This window comes from Tasmannia lanceolata, unplaced genomic scaffold, assembly GCF_043159265.1.
Source record: "Tasmannia lanceolata isolate RefF3 unplaced genomic scaffold, GAP_Taslan_0.1 ptg000044l, whole genome shotgun sequence".
NCBI lineage: Eukaryota > Viridiplantae > Streptophyta > Magnoliopsida > Canellales > Winteraceae > Tasmannia > Tasmannia lanceolata.
In genome coordinates this window covers 24444359-24462592 of record NW_027518721.1, presented here as the reverse complement: position 1 = coordinate 24462592, position 18234 = coordinate 24444359, and the positions used below count along the sequence as shown (strand labels likewise).

Below are 18234 nucleotides of genomic sequence, written 5' to 3'. Positions count from 1 at the left end.
TGATCTTATTTAATTAGACAGGACTGTGCTTCTTGTCTTAAGATTTGAAGGAGGATGATTGTATACATTTGGCAAATTTAAGGTTTCGAATGTCTCAAATAGTGTTTAAGACCTGGTTTGAAATGCTGAATCACTCAACTGAAACAAATGAAGTTCTCAAGAAGATGCAAGTGAACCCTTTTCAGAACCATACATTTTCATATTATAATCTAAAATTAAAGATTGATTGTAATGCCATTCGCATAATATCAACTGCCCATTTTATTTCAACCCTTTTAAATACACTCCACTTCTATCTATTATAATCCTCTTCTCTAAAACAATGGCTGGTTATCAGACCAGAACATTCTTTAATTAGAGAATATTGGAAATTTTTGAGAAAGAATTCCTCACTAGAGAGCTTCTGGGCCTTTGCAGTTATGTGCAGACAATCATATGAATTGGGTTGCCTCTACAAACATTTAAAATTTATATGTACAATGTGTGTGCAAATCATGAACCTAAGCCACCCTCTGTCTCTGCCCCAGACTATTCTTGTATAAACCATTGCCTAAATTCTTGTAAAGAGCGGAGTCGGAAAAGCTCGAGAATAACACACCATTTGGGGACCTCAGCGAACGGGTCGCACGGGTCTGGCGACGTCTGTGACCATTGTGGTGGTAGTGGTGACCATTATTTTTAGTGGTCTCCTTTTTTTCATCATCTTCATCCTTGTTATTTTCAGCTGGTACTATATAGACAAAGCTTCCAATAGGTATGTCTTTCAAATCTTGAATAGACTCCAAAGTTTCAACAATGGAGCTCATCAGAGGCCGGGATTTCGGATTGTGGCTCAGACATTGATAAGCCAATGCAGCTGCTTTCTGAGCACCCTTGGTAGAGAATTGGCCTTCAAGGTGTGGATCCATTATCCGATTGAGCTTCCGCGTGTCGTTTAGACTAGACCTCGCCCATTCTACAAGATTCTGCTCTCTGCTCGGACGGCTCTTGTCCATGGATCGCCGTCCTGTCAATAGCTCCAATAGGACCACCCCAAAGCTATAGACATCGCTCTTCGCCGTTAGATGCCCTGAAAATGATACACAATTTTTATGTTTCAGCTGTGAAACAACCAATTACTACACCAGCTTGAACTGTTAGAGCTGGTGTATTTAATAATCTATATATAAACACTCCCTCTCACGTGTGGCCCCTCTTTTCTTGGGTTGGTCGTACACGTGGCCCCTCTTTTGGGTTGGCCATAGATTTTCTTAATAGCATGGAGTTGTTGGATTTAGAACCCAACACTGAGGGAATAGCTCTATACCATGTGAAACAACCAATTACTCCAAAAGCTTAAGCTGTTAGAGTTGGTGTCATTTAATCATTTACACTTCAACGTCAGTCAAGGATGGACTAATTCCTTATAGATTACAATAATAGAAGTTAAACAATTATTGGGTTGGTTAAAGAATCGAAGAATTTTCGTCACCTGGCAGTTAGAGAAGTTAAATAATCGTTTTTTTTTTTTTAAGATAACAATTTTATAAAATAAGAACGGATTGCAAGTGCACTTCGGGGGTAATTTAAATAATCGAATTATATGTACCTGTCATGACATATTCTGGAGCAGCGTAGCCTTGTGTTCCCATCACCCGTGTGGATACATGAGTGTTATCTCCTTCCGGGCCGTCCTTTGCCAGCCCGAAATCCGAAAGTTTTGCACTATAATCCTGAAAGTTACGAGGCAAAATTCATTAATCACTTCATATTGTTGACTTCTTCAAAATTATATAGCAAAAACAATCGATTTGGGAATTTTTCAGTAATTATGAGAAAATCCCTTAGCAGTATTCAAATCACTTATTAAGATACCGAAATTAAAAATAATGAAGCTTTAGAATAATGGGATGGGAGAAGCTTACTGAGTCTAATAGGATGTTTGAAGCCTTAAAATCGCGGTAGATGACGGGTTTCTCCGCTTCGTGTAGGAAGGCAAGGCCCTTGGCAGCTTCAATTGCGATTTTTAGTCTTGGCAACCATGGCAACGAACCCGAAAAGCCTACATTAGTGAAGAAATTAATTAAAATCTTCTCCAACTAAATGAAAATTATCAACAAGTAATGCATAATCACACTAAAAAGTAAAAACTTCTTAATTATAAGTGTGTGTTAGACCATCCAAATGGTACTTAATAAACTGGCATTATACTCAATTCAAAGGAAAGCTAAGTTAGGCTTTAAGTTGGGGGAAACAACTCTTCGGAATATTTCTATACTCTTTTGACTATTTCTCAAGTCTTCGGAGTTGAAAATGGCCAGCTTTTAAACAAGTGTGAGTTTTTAAAACAGAAAGTGGGTAGCTTTTAAAACAAAGAGAGGTGGTAGGAAGACACACTTGTGTCAGAGATCTTCCTAACAGCCCTACCTATTCACAAGTCAAATTACTGCTAACGAAATGACTGAAATACCCTCAACACCAGGTCCGTTTGACAATGGCGTATGTTTGAGAACAGTAACTTAAGAGGAGGAGCTCGCATTGCCACCCACTTCTTTTGATAATGCCACCCATCTTTTTAGCATAGAGGTCATAAATTAGGCAGGTACAACCAAGGTTTAAAATTTCGGTTTTGGACCCAGGAATTTCGGTTGAAATTTCAAAATTTCGGTCAAAATCCGGTACCACAAAGAAAAGGATATTTTATTTAATATTAAATTTCAGTAATTTTGGTCTAAATTTTGGTAAAATATTAAAATAATAATTAAAAAAAGGTTTTTTGGTTTAAATTTCGGGCAAAAACGAAATTTCAACCGAAATAAATGACTGTTTCGATTTTTGGCGATTTCGGTGTTGGTCTCCACCGAAATTTCGCATTTCGGTCGAAATTTAAAACCATGGGTACAATTAACAATAAGTTGTTCGATGCTTCAATTCAATAGGACAACCCATTGAAGCTCCAAATAATATTTTAAGCTAGGAACCAGAATAGCCACCATAAAATTAGACATGAGACTCATGTAAATTTGTCCTATGTGTGAACAAAGTAAAAGCAACTCAAATAAGACAAATTAACAGGGCGAAAAATTCTAAAATGTATGGGTGTCATTTGCTTACTTTTAAAAAGATGATTTTCTAAACTCCCTTTGGCCATGAATTCATATACGAGCACCCTGTGTTCGTCCTCACAGCAATATCCGATCAATTTCACAAGATGGGGGTGCCTCAATTGCCCAAGAAATAGAACCTCCGCCTGCAAAATTTCCCAAAATGCCCTTACAAAATCAACCTTCATCATCTATTGGGAAAAAGCAAAAACCCTAATTTTGACAGATATCTTGTGTAACTAATAAGTAAAACCCTAATCTTGTTCCTACACAGATTTGTAGAGAGTTCTCTACACACTAGCTTAAAATACAGTGGGGGCCCACATTGTTTGGGTGATCCAAGCCATTTTAAAGGCCCTCACATAGATAGGGTGTCTACAAAAAATCAGATCCATAGGATCATCCCAACCCTACGATTTGTGGAGGTAAAATGGATGTCTTTAAACCTTCACAAATTAGTCCATTTTTTGCCTCCACAGGTCGAATGGTTAGGATGATCTTATGGATCTAATTTTTTGTGGACCCCTATCTATGTGAGGGCCTTAAAAATGAATGGATTGGATCACCCAAATAATGTAGCCCCCACTGTATTTTAAACATACGTGTAGGAACCGTTTTCTCATATGTAAAACCCTAATACGTTTGCGAATGAAAGAAGATTAAAATGGGAGAAAAGTGTGTATTTATCAAAACCAGGGGATTGAAATATAATGTCCTCGAAAAACCAGAACATCTTAGATTTAGGCCACTGATATTGGCACGACCATGTTTTTATAATTGCACTAAATCACCTTGTCTTTTATAAGTTAACCAGTTGTCAAATTTTATCACAATTCCCAAAAGAGCTGTCAGAAGGCAATTTTAAAAAAAAAGACAAGGTAAGTTAGTACAATTATCAAACCATTGTATTATCAAGTTTGCATTTTGATAAAAACCAGAGAAGTTATAAATAAAAGATGTAAATGTGGGCATTACTTGAAAACAATTAGTTGGGTGTAAAAATCAGTTTCTAATCAAAATCGATACTCACCAGCCATTCTCTGTGGCCTTGATTGCCTTCCAAGTCCAAGAGCTTAACGGCCACGTGCTGGGCCTTCAAACCGGGCCGGAGTTTTTCATCAACGAACCCTTTGTGGACAGGCCCGAACCCACCTTCCCCAAGAAAATTATTAGAAGAGAAATTCTGGGTAATCAATTTCAACTCCGCCAAGGTAAAAGCATAGAGATTAGAGCCCACGAGAGAGAGAGAAAGATCTTCAACAACAGAGAGAGGTGAAGCCGGATTACTAAGGTCGGAGAAGGAGAGCCTCTGAAACGAGACTCTTTTAGGGTCCAATTTCTTACTCCCTGATCGAGATGATGGGCTTTTTTGGATTTGAAAGCAGTCCGGAATAAGAGATCGCCATGAAATTTTCAGAACCATCTTCTCTTGATTGTTTTTTTTTTTTTTTTTGTGGGATTTGATGAAAGGTGGTGAAAATGGGATTTGGGTATAGAAGACTTAAAAGGAGGTGGGAAAGACCCAATAATTCAATATCTCTTTCACCAACTACTCTGCTAAATACTAATTTGTTTTCTTCTTCATACTCTTTTTTAGTTTTCTTTGTTTTTATTACCTTCCTTTTTCTAGAACAGTTCAGACGGTCTTCCACTGTTGTTTTATTATGGGCAAGGTCTAATTCTCAAGGAATCCGTGGAAATACCGTGTTTTTCCCTTGACTTTTTTATGGACGAAAATACCCTTAAGCGTGTTTTTTTATTTTTAAATCTATGGTGACCATTTTAAGGAGAGAAAATTGAGAGGAGAGAGTTGGTACGGTGAAAAGAGGAAAAGCCGCGGCCGACAAGCTTCGCTGGCGAATGATAAGGCTGTTTGGTCATCAATAGCAAGAAATAAGCATGATTTCTCTGCTTATAAATTTTTAATTTGCAAAATATTTATCACTTAGTAATTAAAAAATATGGGATAAAAGGTGAGTAAATTGGATTTTGAATTCCAAAATGACAAGTGACTGGCAGCTTGAAATCATATTCCACGCGTAGGGTGGTGTACGAGAAAAAAGTCGAAAATGTGCCTGATTGTATGTTGTACGTTTTCTTTGTGTCTTCTTCTAGGTTCTTAATAGGGGTGCAAGTTTGGCATTGTGAGCCTAGACCCGCGCTAAGCCTGAACGGGGTCTGGGCTGGATTTTCCAACCCTGAGGGAGGGCTTGGGTTCAATTTGTAGGTCTGAGCCAAGGTTGGATCAGGCTCAGGGTTGATACCTCTGGCTAGCCCGACCTTGATCACACTATATGCCACAATATATACATGGGTGGAGCCATGTATGGCATTGGGAGGGGGCACGGCCCCCAATGATTTTCAAAATCCCTTTTATTAGGGCCGCAACTTTAAGGGTCAAGCTTATGGTCAATCGCGGCCCGACCCAATCAGGGCCAATAAGGGCAGGCCTAGGCTAAGATAATGTGATCCAGGGTTGGGCTTGGGTTTTGAAAAGCCCGGCCCAACCCGACCCCTTAGTTCTTATGATCTCCATCTCTGGTGTCATTGAACATATTGTCAGTGGATGTGAGCCTCTATTCGTCACTGATTTCTTGTAGTCTTCATCATTTTCTTTGATGATTATATAGAGAAGAAAAGGTTAACATATATAACTTACCTTCGGTCTCAGGCAATAGAAGTATCCTATTCAGGCCTCCAATGTCAAGCAATGGTCTCCAATGTCAAACAATGGTACGTGAGGTAAGGCATTCGTAGTTTCTACCAAGGTTTTAAATTTCAGTTTCAGCCGAATTTTGGGGATAACCGAAACAGAAAAATTTGCCGAAATCTCGAAATTCGGTGAAGGGGCATGAAATGTCATTTTTTTGGGCCGAAATTCGGTATAGGAATAAAAAGTTAATATTTTTTGCAAATTTTGCCGAAATTGCCGAAATTCGGTAAGTTTCGGCCGTTTCGGAGTCAGTCTCGACCGAAATTTCGGATTTTGGTCAAAATTTAAAACCATGGTTTCTACCAATAGGGGGCGCAACTAACAAAGCAGCGGAGACATCCATCAAAGAAAAGGTAGAAAAAAACTTAAAAGAACTTAGGGTATAATAGTCTTTTGGACTGTATGACGCCCTTCGAGGGTGGGAAAAAAGTTACAACTGACACCTACCCATAAATTCAGACTCAAACTGCAATTTCTCTGTCATTTGTCTCAAAATGTGGTATTGTAAAAGGTTTGCATCGTAGAAAATATTTTTGAAAGGTCCTTAAATACAATATCAAACTTTAGTTGATGAAAAAAATGCTGTAAAATCTCTATCTTTAGGTACAAAATTTTTAATCTTATTATTTTTATATTACGATTTTAGTTTTAATTAGAATATAAAAACTTTAACATTTTCCAAAGTTGAAAAAAGTGCTCTAAAGTCGCAATTATAAGGTACTAAATTTTTTAATCTAAATATTTTTTATATTGATTACGATTATAGACTTAATTAGAAAATAAAAACACAATTTTTTCACAACTCCAGAGTGATAATTGACCACAGGGGGGACCCACTAAGTAGTAGTCTGCCATTGTTTTTCAAACTTTAGTTGATGAAAAATTCCCCTAAAGTCACCATTTTTAGGTACTAAATTTTATAATGGTATTTTTTTTATATATATTAATAACAATTTTAGTTTTAATTGGAATATAAAAACATAAATATTTTCAGTACATTGGAGCGACAAATGGTGGGACCCAGTAATAGTCTGTCCAATGAGGGGGACGTTTGGACTTGGGAAAATAACTATGGAAAATAAAGTTTTCTATCCAAAAACAAATATTCCATAGAAAATAAAATTCCGCTGTCTAATCGGTTTGCAATTTTCCTTAAAAATACTTGGGAAATTTTTTATGGAACAAAATTTCAATAGAAATGTACCAAATGCTGGCCAGCTGGTCTTTCCTAAGGAAATAACGATGGGACCCATGGCAGAGCTAGTGGTGGCCCTACATCATAGTTTGCCCAATGAAAAGGGTTGTGTAGTATAGTTTTTTCTAATTTTCCTTTCTTTCTTTTTGTACATTCTCCAGCTTTTTCTTATTCTTAGCCGTCACATGTTTAGCCTTTTCTTACACGTTGGGTGACTTGGGTCTTCCCTTTGATCTCCTAAAATGTTTTCACAACTTGCCAACTTGCCCACTTTTAGAGGGTATCCACCCTCTAGAAGTCACTTGGAAATTAGATGAGTCTAACCCTTTGAACGAGTGTGGTGAAAAAGGTGTTCTTGGGCCATGTTTAGCAACCATGAATTATTTTTTTCTATGGAAAATTAGCTTACCTATTTTGAATAGAGTTTTTTCTTTTCCCTATTTTTCAGCCACTTCTCGCTCTCTCCTCACACATGCACTATCAATTCTTTACGTCTCCAACCCCCTGTCCCTCTCCCACCACTTGATAAACTAATATTCGATGGAAAAAACTTTCATGACTGCCAAACATAGCCTGAAGATGTCTTTTAAGTCATTAATTTTTGTTTGTCTCAATCTCACGAATGAAATCACTCTCAATCACTCCCGATCACCGAGTACCACCTATTTTCATGTACCGACACTTTTATCCTCAAAACACATTTATTACTAGAGAACCGTTTCCCACAATTTCATTTTTATTACGAGAAAATAACAAGAATACCCCTATGTCATAAAAGATAATAGCCAAAGTACCTTAACCTATTTTTCATGAGATTGAGATATTTTATTATTTTATATGAGATAAGTTTATTTTTGTCATTTTCATGAGATAGTGTATTTTGTCATTTTTATGAGATAGTGTATTTTGTTCATAGGATCGATGATCCTAACCTTCCAATCTATGCATTTTTTTTAATTCCTCAAATCAAAGGGTTAAGATCATTCTATGGAGAAGATTTTACGGGCCCACACTATCTACATTAGGGCCCAACAAATGAATGGTTGGATCACCCACCCAAACAATGTCGGCACACGTATTTTTTTCATTTGTTGGGGGTGTGCCCAGAAAATATTTTTCAATCCTAACCCCGATCTATGTAGTTTTTTTATATTGCGGTGTCCATTTTAAACCTTCTCAAATCAAAGGGTTAAGATCATTCTAGGGAGTAGATTTTATTAGAGAATAAAATTAGATCTGAATTAGAGAATAAAATCCGGGCCCAACAAAATGAATGGTTGGATCACCAAAAAAATGCGGCCACCAGTATTTTCTTCGGGTTGCACGTAAGTGCAGAGCCGTCCACCATGTAAATTGTCTTGCATTAGATAGGTCTTTTTTATTATTTTCTATGAGATATAAGTGTATTGGTCATTTTTTATTAGTGAGTGGTACTTTGATCATTTTCTATGAGATAGGGTCTTTTTATTTTCCATGATATATGAGTTTTTTTTTTTTTTCCGAAGAGATAGGTGTATTTAACACTTTCTATGAGATATAAGTATTTTTGTCATTTTTCATGAGATTTAAATAGGGATATTTTCGTTATCTTTTATGAGATAAGGGTATTCTTGTTATTTTGTCATGGTGGGGGTATTTTTGTAAAAACCAAACCCAAGCCTCTTTTGTTGAAATTGTAATTATGGAAATAAAATCTCGACTACAATCGTTGCTCCAGTATTAAATGTGTTGGAGGATACATGTGTGTGGGTGCATGAAAATAGCAAAACCCATTGTTAATAGATGTGGTATCGCATTGTTGTACATGATATTAACATAATAAAGATTTACTTGAGCTATTGAAACGCATTACTTAGGAGATTGAGGGGTCTTCTTGAGATCTTCTTGAGATTGTTTGGTTGCCTTTTAAGGTCTTTGACCATTAGCACTGTCGGGCGACGGTTGGGTGATGTGGCGCACTCGAGATCTTCTCTCCAAATTTCTTCAAATCAAAGAAATTTGTGGAGAAGATCTTGGGGAGATCTTTTTGCCCTTATCCCAAACCCCCTCAATATTTGCAAGACAAACCAAACAATGTTTCTTTCTTCCACCCTTAATCTCCCCGTTGACTAATCTGCTTTAGATCTCTCCTTTAATCTCCCCTTTGACCGTTGGGATATAGATCTCCCAATGAATTAATGGCATCCAAACAGAGGTGAAGGCTTTGATCCTCCAACTCAATGGTGAAGGCTTTGTTTTTCAACAACATTTGGTATTATCAAAGTTGGACAAATGATACATAGATTATGTGAACCACAATTGGTCTTCATCGTTTAGGCTGATCACAAATATTTCATAGAATATATTTTTTTATGGTTAACGATTTTATGAAGAGGAAGTCTAGACTGAAGGGAGCCCTTGCAAAAAAGAGGTGAAAGGGCTCCCCCATTGCCTGCACATCACCATCATGTTTAACTTTTCAGCCGTTATTAATGCATGATAATTATGTGCAGCTAAGCTAATAGGGGAGCCATTTCACCTCTTTTCTGCAAGGGCTCCCTTCAGTCTAGAATTCCTCTTTTATAAATCTAAATTTTTAAAATTATTCATATGGAAAAGATCTAAATTTTTAAAATAAAATTATTTTAAAGCAGATAAACTTGGAAAAAAAATATTAAAAATGAACTTTCAAAGATATCTTCTAGAACTTGAACTTTCCTAACCGTCCATGTCTAACGAAATTTTGACAAAACCATCCCCGATTTTAAAATAATGTGTCTTGAATGCCAAGAAGCAACCGAGAAAACCAAATAAATTATTGTATGGAAGCTTCTACCGGATTTTAAGTCCATTTTTTAAAATCACGCGGGAAACCTGCGGGTTCCACTGTCGTTTTTTTGTCGCGGTATAATACAAGGGATATTTTCGTCATTTTACATGTTATATTCCTAAGTTCCTAGCTGGCACTCACGATTGAAACGTGGAGCGGCAAGTGAGGAGGGTAAACGGGTGAAATTCTTTTTAGGGGTAGGGATATTCTGGGAATAACATTGGAAGTAGTAGGGGACCCACCTTTTGCTGATCCGGATGATCATAACGGTTAGAACAAGAGATGATAGATGGACGGTCAAAATCTAGTCTTCTTTCTCTGAATAATTCTTCTAAATAGTCAGATCTAACTTAAGAAAGATGTGGTTAATTATCCTCCCCATTGGAGCTTCGTTGCACAAAATCAACCATTAACTTTTAACAACTTAATTAACTGAATGACATCAGCCACTGATAACTTTGTGCCATTTTCTCCGACTGACTCTGGCACAATGGAAATGGATCTCCAATTCCAATCACTATACAAGTTAGGATTCGAACCCAACTATCGAACCGTTGATCCCTTAGGCCATCATGAGAAGACCCATATGTTACATGCTTATGGGTCCCACTTGGATTGGAATAAATTAGTTCTGATTCAGTAGCTTCTCGAGATTGCTTTCTTAGTTTTTTGGGTTGGGTAGGACTCTTAGAGATAAGGGTTACCTAGGTTAGGTTTTGTTTTAAAAAAAAATAGCATGTACTCAGTCTTTTGGAAGGCAATGATGAAAACTTATTCTAGAAATTCTATTTTGTGCATAAAGGAGGACTGATTCTTCCCTCGAAGTGGATCAAAAGACTGATCTTCCCTCTAAGAAGATCAAATCCGTTACGAACAGAATCGGGTTTGTAACACTATATAGTCTCTGTGGATGTTAGGATATTGGATCTTCAAAATTCAATGGAAAATATATGGAAGTGATATTTCTACTCCCTATTCTTATTTGGGACAGTCCCCTCTAGTGTATTTATGACTACTCTTTTTAACTACAAGGGTCTATCACAGGGAAGAAAGAGGGGCGAATATATCATTTCCCAAAATCTAACATGTAACATAAGCTGATCAAATGATGAAATGAAAACCATAGCCCACAAATTAAAAATGGGTTTGATACTTTGGGTTCTTAGGCTGCTTTCCACTGTCAAAATGTCTTTGATTCTCTGGTCAAAAGTGACGAAACAAATCGCAACAACTTTTACCTTCTCCCGTTGGGAAACCACCAAACATGAAGAATTTCAAGAGTTTTAAGAATATGCATGTACTACTTCCATTCTCCGGCTCAAAATCTGATGCTAGGATGATTCAGAATTTCAGATTTGTTTAGTTTGTAGGCCCCGCTGTGGAGTTGCCATGGCTAAAAGCCTCATTCATCAGATGATCATAGCCGTTGAATAGATTACCTATAAAAGAAAATCTTTCCATATGGAATAATGTGATGCAAGGCTTCTTATTTTAATTTCCCAACATTAAAACTATTTTCTACCTTTATGGTGGGTCCCATGAGCATGCTAGTTTCATGCCTGCATTTCCACAATAACTTATCAAAGAGGCAATTGGATTAGTGCTTTCAGATCAAAAGATTAGGCACTTACTTGACTTTTTTGCCAGCTAGTGTCTGGTAATATAATCTAATCTGAATCTTTATTTAGGAAGTTTAGCTGAAAAGTCTTAAGTTTGATTAAATATATGTTGAGACAAATTGGTATGATGAAAGACAAAATTAAGAATGATGTAAATGATCAGTAGGAAGAACACGAGTAACAATGAGATGAAAAAAAAATTGAAAGACTGAAAAATCAAGTGTAAAATAAGGAAGGAGAAATGGGACAAAATCAATCAAAAAACAGGTTGGGAAAATGGTCGAAAAGAGTGAAAAAAACAACTGAGAAAACGACAAGGGTCGTGTTTGTTTAAGATTATGACAACCGATTGTGAGTCCGTAGCTAACCAATTATCATTTAATTTTGATTCCAATATTGTTGAAACTGATTTAGAAATTTTAAAGCATTTTAATTGTTTCTATTTTATTAACTTTCCTTATATTTTGGAAATAATGGTGTGAAATGGTTGGGAGAGATTTTAGGGGATTTGGAGACGTTAGAGAGAATTTTTGGGAATTGGGAGATGCTTCCCAAAATCCAATCCCTTAATTTTCGATAACGGTTTTCTCTCTCGTGCCTGTTAAGAGAGCGCAAAACTTATTCTTAGAGTGAAATCTATCATCTCCACAACCAACAAGTTTTATGTGAAAACCCCCTTGCATGTCATTTTTTGGTCTTTCTCAGTTTTTTTATCTTTTACTGTGTTTGCGATACGGGCGATTGACGAGTTCGTAGGATCAATTCCCTGCACAGAAGATACCCAAACAACGGTGAACCCAATGCAGACGGGAGCGTTTTGACTCTAAAATTGTTGGAGAATTTTGTTAAGAAATCTATCTTTAGAAATTTTCTATTAATATTTAATATTAGATCTAACCATAATCGATCAAAATAAAAATAATTAAAATATATAGATCAGGAAAAGGTTAACCATAATTCTATTTATTCATGGGATGCCTGTTGGGAATGGAATCAAGACCATCTCAGTTAGCCTCATGATGTTTTAGAAGTTCAAGGCATTTATTTAACATGTGTTTTCCAGTAGCTCTTAATTTTTTTTTCTTAATTATTGTGTTAATACTGCCCATCAACATCCATGCTCTCATATTAGAATCTGTGTATTCCGATTTTGTTCCCCCAAAACATTGCCCATCAACATCCATGCTCTTATATTAGAATCTGCGTATTCCGATTTTGTTCCCCCAAAACATCAGATTACTCGTTTGAGATGCATTTAATTATTTTGTCATGAAATAATGCTTATTGTTTTGTAAGTTGAGTGAGGTTCCACGTTAGTACAAATAAAACTAATTATGATGTCCACTAACCGCTCAAATGTGGGGGTAAATACTCATACAAATGGGGGTATTTGAAATTCGATAACTTGATATTTTATGTTCATATGAATATTGATGATGGACATATGTTTGACAATAAGAAAAGGTGTTTTAGCAAAATAAATTACTCTCTCAAGAGTGATGGCTTTAGACCTTATAAAGTTTGAAAGCAATATACTTGGTTTACTAGCTCAGAAGCTAGTGATGTATCATTGAGAGGAATGAGATTGAGCCCATAAGTTAGTCACCGCAGCGGAAACCCAACCTATGTGATTGGAGATCCTATGAAGGAGGTTCAATGGGTAAAAACGAAGCTGCAGGGTGGCTTGGAGAAGCACTTAATATTTTGAGGGGTATTCCCTAGTCTCATTCCTACGGTGATAGTGCTCACTATTGTGACAGTTTTAAGATGAGTTTATTATCTTTTAATCAGTCCAAGGCAAAATTCTGCAGGATGTAGGTCACGGAGCACCCTTGGAGCACTCACCTATGTGAGTGTGGTAGTGAGGTCGCTACTACGGGAAGTTAGGCTACTCCCTAAAGACACTCGTGAAAACAAGATAAGGGCTCATGACCGTAAATGGGAAAACCGATAAGAACTCAAGTAATTGCCCATACTGTGTGTGTGGTAAGATGAAGTTTGAACTCAAGGACCTAGTTCAAGACTTAGCTCACTACGGCTCCTTCAGATGGAATCTTACTAACACTAAGTGTAGGTTCAAGTCCGGAAGACACCTACGCCCATTGCACAGTAAAGTCACTTGCCTGTTTATTTTAAAATTTTAAATCATGTGGGGGATTGTTGGAACTAATTTAGAAATTTTAAAGGATTTTAATTGTTTCTATTTTATTTAACTTTCCTTATATTTTGGAAATAATGGTGTTAAACGGTTGGGAGAGATTTTAGGAGATTTGGAGATGTTAGAGAGAATTTTTGGGAATTGGGAGACGTTTCCCAAAATCCAATCCCTTAATTTTCGATAACGGGTTTCTCTCTCATGCCTCTTAAGAGAACGCAAAACTTATTCTTAGAGTGAAATCTATCATCTCCACAACCAACGAGTTTTATGTGAAAACCCCCTTGCATGTCATTTTTTGGTCTTTCTCAGTTTTATATCTTTTACTTTATTCGCGATACGGGCGATTGACGAGTTCGTGGGATCAATTTCCTGCACGGAAGAGACCCTGAAGGATGGTTGAATCTTGGGAGCCAAACGCTGGTGAACCCAGTGCAGGCGAGGGCATTTTGAGTCTAAAGAGAACGTCATTTCTAACGTGCCTCGATCCATTAAAACAGGCTATTTCTAACATTTTCTTGATCTATATATTTTAATTATTTTTATTTGGATTGATTATGGTTAGATCTGATATTAAATATTAACAGAAAATTCCTAAAGATAGATTTCTTAACAAAATTCTCCAACAAATATTTGGTTTTGGAGTCACTACTTTATCTCTTGCTCTCTTCACTCATCTCCCTCTCAAATCTATCTCTAACCAGTTCAATATACTCTTCTCTTATACTGGGTAAACAAATATCCATAAAAAAAATTCGTAGTTGCCAAACATGCCCTATTTCCCTGCATGTATTCCTAGCAAATGACTGTTTGGCATACAACCAATTACTCCAAAAGCTTAAGCTATCAAAGTTGCTGCTATTTAATCATTTATACTTCAACACTCCCACCGTCACGAGTGGCCCCCTTTGTGGGCCCAGCATACCTAGGTGGGACCAAGCCTGGCATGGGGCAGGTTTAAAAGGCCTAGCCTAATGTGTTCCATCACCTCTGAGCTTTTGGCGTATTGGTTAGGTACTAACATTTGGTATCCGAGCAGTCACCACGTCTCGTGTTAGAGTTATAGGAGGGGCAATCTATGGAGAGGACTACTTGGAACGGGTTACCTACTAAAAAGCCATTGTTAAAGCCGCCCGAGTGAAGTTATAAGAGAGTAGGCCGCTGCGGAAGGGGCAACCTGCTGAAAGGGCTACCTAAAAAAAGGCCAAAGAGAAAGCCATCAAAGAGTGGGCCCTCAGGACGACAAATGCGAAAGAATGGTGGAATATTATGGCCCTGAGTGGGGGCCCGCCTAGGTATGGGTCTTGGTGGACCCAGCTTGATATGGGACAGGTTTAAAGGGCTCAGCCTAACTTGTTCCATCTGCTCTAGAGCTTTTGGCATATTGGTTGGGTACCTAACACTATTATTGTGACTCAAACCTTCATCAACGGCTTGCAAATGGATAGCTAAGAATAAAATCAAGCAGCAATCCACATACAAGCCCTACGATTAAATGGCTAAAAATTCCACACAAAGATATAATATTAGCTTATCAAGTGGTGAGAAAGGGGCAAGGAAGGTGTGGGAGAAGGAGATTTGAGAGGGCATGAATGAGGAGAGTGTAAGAAGTGACTAAAAACATAGCGAAAAAATCAATCGTGTTTTGAATGGAGTTTATATTACCCTTATTTTCAACCTTTCCAAACCCCGTCCCTCTCACGTCTCTTCCTCACCCACCCTCACTCACCATTGGATAAAGCTAATATTCCGTGGGAAAAAATTCATGGTTGGCAACACATGGCCTAGGTCTTCAAAAGTCGCGTGGCCTAGGTCCAAAGCTTTCGCCAATGGAAAAATGTTAGAAAGTGATGACGAAAGGCCAGCATCTTTAATGTCAGCACAATGACGATAGCATAAATTGATAGAATGGGGAACGAGAGTGAAATTTGAGAGGGAAAGACAATAGTTCGTTAAAATGATAGGTAAGAAATGATTTGGTAAGCTTAGAAATTTGAATTTCATGTCTTGTTACTTGTTCTTGAAGGCAAAGAAATGATTTGGTAAGCTTAAAAATTTGAATTTCATATCATTGTTACTTGTTCTTGAAGGCAAAGAAAATTTCCAGCATGTCGAAATTTCATATATATATATATATATATATATATATATATACATCTTTCATATTCCGTTACCAAACCAGGGCAGAAAATATGTTGGCGTACATATTGGCTATTGGCAGTTGTTTTATTTTCATATGCTTTACAGAGTTTTTATATGGTGTAAGCCCTTATAGTCCCGTATTTTTCAAAAAAGTGTTGTACGGACCACACACATCATAGGATGATCCAAACTGTCCATGTGATGGAATACAACGTAAATAAGTTGTGCCCCAAAAACCATTTCATAGGATGATCCTAGCCATCCGATCTATAGAGGTTTCCATAATATACAGTTCCTTTATAGATTGGAGGGTTGGAATCATCCTATATAAATGATATTTTGGGCACAACCTATTTATGTTGTGGCCCATCACATGGACGGCTTGGATCATCCTATAGTGTGGACCGTACAGTACTTTTGAAAAATACAGGACTATAAAGGCTTACACCATATAAAATCTCTCTTTTACACGTCAAGTAGTGGGTACATGGGCCCACATGGTCCAGGTTGGATTGGGTTCAGGCCAACCCTAATCCAACCCAAGGTAACATTACCTCAACCCTAACCAGACCTTGCATTGAGGAGGACCAATCCTAACCCAACCCACCTAAAATTCTCTCTGCCCCAAACCAATAAAATTAGGAAAAAATTTGGGGGATAGGGTGAGGTTTATGTCGAGTCAGGTTGCCTCAACCCTAACCCAGGCCTGAATTAAATGGGGTTGTTTTTTCCCAACCTTAACCTAACCCAATCTGAGGAAATGCCAAACCAACCTGATCTAAAATTATGTTAAACCTGTCGGGTCCCACCCAAGTTGCACCCATAGTGACAAGCGTAATTCTGTATGGTAACATCAATGAGTGTGACGTTACTTTCCTTTGAAACAAGAGGGCAGAGAAAGGGACTGAAGCATCTATATGTCGCTTTCTTACTTACCATATATTATAACTAGCAAAAAAAACCCGTGCTTCGCACGGGCTGGCAAAGAACCGTACAGACCACATCAGAGGTTGATCTAAACCGTCCATGTGATGGAACACAACTTAAATGGGGTTGTTTTTTCCCAACCTAAACCTAACCCAATGTGGGACCAAAATTATGTTAAACCTGACGGGTTCAGGTTGGGCCCCACCCAAGTTGCACCCATAGTGACAAGCGTAATTCTGTATGGTAACATCAATGAGTGTGACGTTACTTTCCTTTGAAACAAAAGGGCAGAGAAAGGGACTGAAGCATCTATATGTCTTTCTTACTTACCATATACTATAACTAGCTAAAAAAACCCGTGCGATGCACGGGCTGGCAAAGAACCGTACAGACCACATCAGAGGTTGATCTAAACCGTTCATGTGATGGAACACAACATAAATAGGTTGTGCCCGTAAAATAATTTCCATAGGCTGATCCAAGCCCTCCAATCTATAGAGGTTTCCATAATTGTTGTTCCTCTTAAGATGCCCAGAATTCGTCAATATTTGTACAGATGTCCTGCATTCGTAATATCAAACTTTCCGTAATTTGACCCGCACATAGTGTATAAGGAAAAGTAGTTTTTTCGTCATCGTTAGGGGTGCAACTTAGGTCTTAACCCGACCCGACCCGAGGAACCCATATTTTCCGACCCAACCCAATTTCCAATCCGACTGCATTCAACCGGACCCAACCCGATCTGCAATTTCCTCAACCTAACCTAACCTGATTTCCAATTCAAGTTGGGTTGGATCGGGTTGACCCGATTTAATACGGTACCAATTGTTGACCATCTCAACTCAAGTCGAGTTGTTTTGGATATTGAGAACCAATAATGAGTCACCAATAATAAGTTTTTAACTCCCAATCGGTTCTGAAAATCCAAACCAAATAGGGACTAACAATTAACAAAGGGAAATGTTATCCGCACTACTATATTTTGATGATCACACTCCTCACTTTATTAAAGTACGGTATGGCGTGCACCATAGGATTATCCAAACCGTCCATTGTGGACTGTGGAGACTATTTCAATGTTGAAAAAGAAAAACACATATACAAAACTTCTTCAGATAGAACCCAAATTCGGGTTTCAGATCGGGTCTGGTTGCCCGATAGCCCAACCCGACCCGACCCGATTTCAAATTTGGGTTGATTTTTCCCAACCCAACCCGATTTGCGAAAAAGCTTAACCGGACCCAACCCAAATTCGGGATGAACCCGACCCGCGTGGGAACATCCAAGTAACAACGATGGTTTCAAATTATATATAGTGCTAATGTCCTCACTACCATATTTTATAATGGCACTACTCACCATATTTTGATGATCGCACTCCTCACTTTATTAAAATACACGGTATGGCCCGTACCATAGGATGATCCTACATAGGTTGTGCCCCAAAAATAATTTTCATAGGTTGATCCGAACCCTCCGATTTATAGAGGGTTATAGGTTGATCCAAATCGTTCATGTGACGGAACACAACATCAATCGGTTCTGCCCGTAAAATCATTTCCATAGGTTGATCCTAGCCCTCCAATCGATA

The 18234-nt window shown here is 37.7% G+C and overlaps 1 protein-coding gene across 1 annotated transcript; it reads right to left on the bottom strand.

The window, feature by feature from the left end:
• Positions 1–243: 243 nt before the first annotated feature.
• On the bottom strand, positions 244–4700 carry LOC143863297 (serine/threonine-protein kinase RIPK-like). Its single transcript, XM_077373987.1, has 5 exons — positions 4114–4700; positions 3094–3229; positions 1905–2041; positions 1589–1712; positions 244–1069 (listed from the first exon to the last, which is right to left on the bottom strand). The coding sequence occupies exons 1-5, from the start codon at positions 4504–4506 to the stop codon at positions 501–503; spliced, it is 1359 nt and encodes a 452-aa protein (XP_077230102.1). The 5' UTR covers positions 4507–4700; the 3' UTR covers positions 244–500.
• Between the last annotated feature and the right edge of the window lie 13534 nt (positions 4701–18234).

Bases quoted from the DNA above. Each gene is read 5' to 3' on its own strand.
- LOC143863297 (XM_077373987.1), bottom strand. From the start codon at position 4,506: ATGGTTCTGAAAATTTCATGGCGATCTCTTATTCCGGACTGCTTTCAA. The intron at 3,230-4,113 runs GTGAGTATCGAT...GAAATTTTGCAG, and splicing joins AAGGCCACAGAGAATGGCTG to GCGGAGGTTCTATTTCTTGG. The intron at 1,713-1,904 runs GTAAGCTTCTCC...CGTAACTTTCAG, and splicing joins CAAACATCCTATTAGACTCA to GATTATAGTGCAAAACTTTC.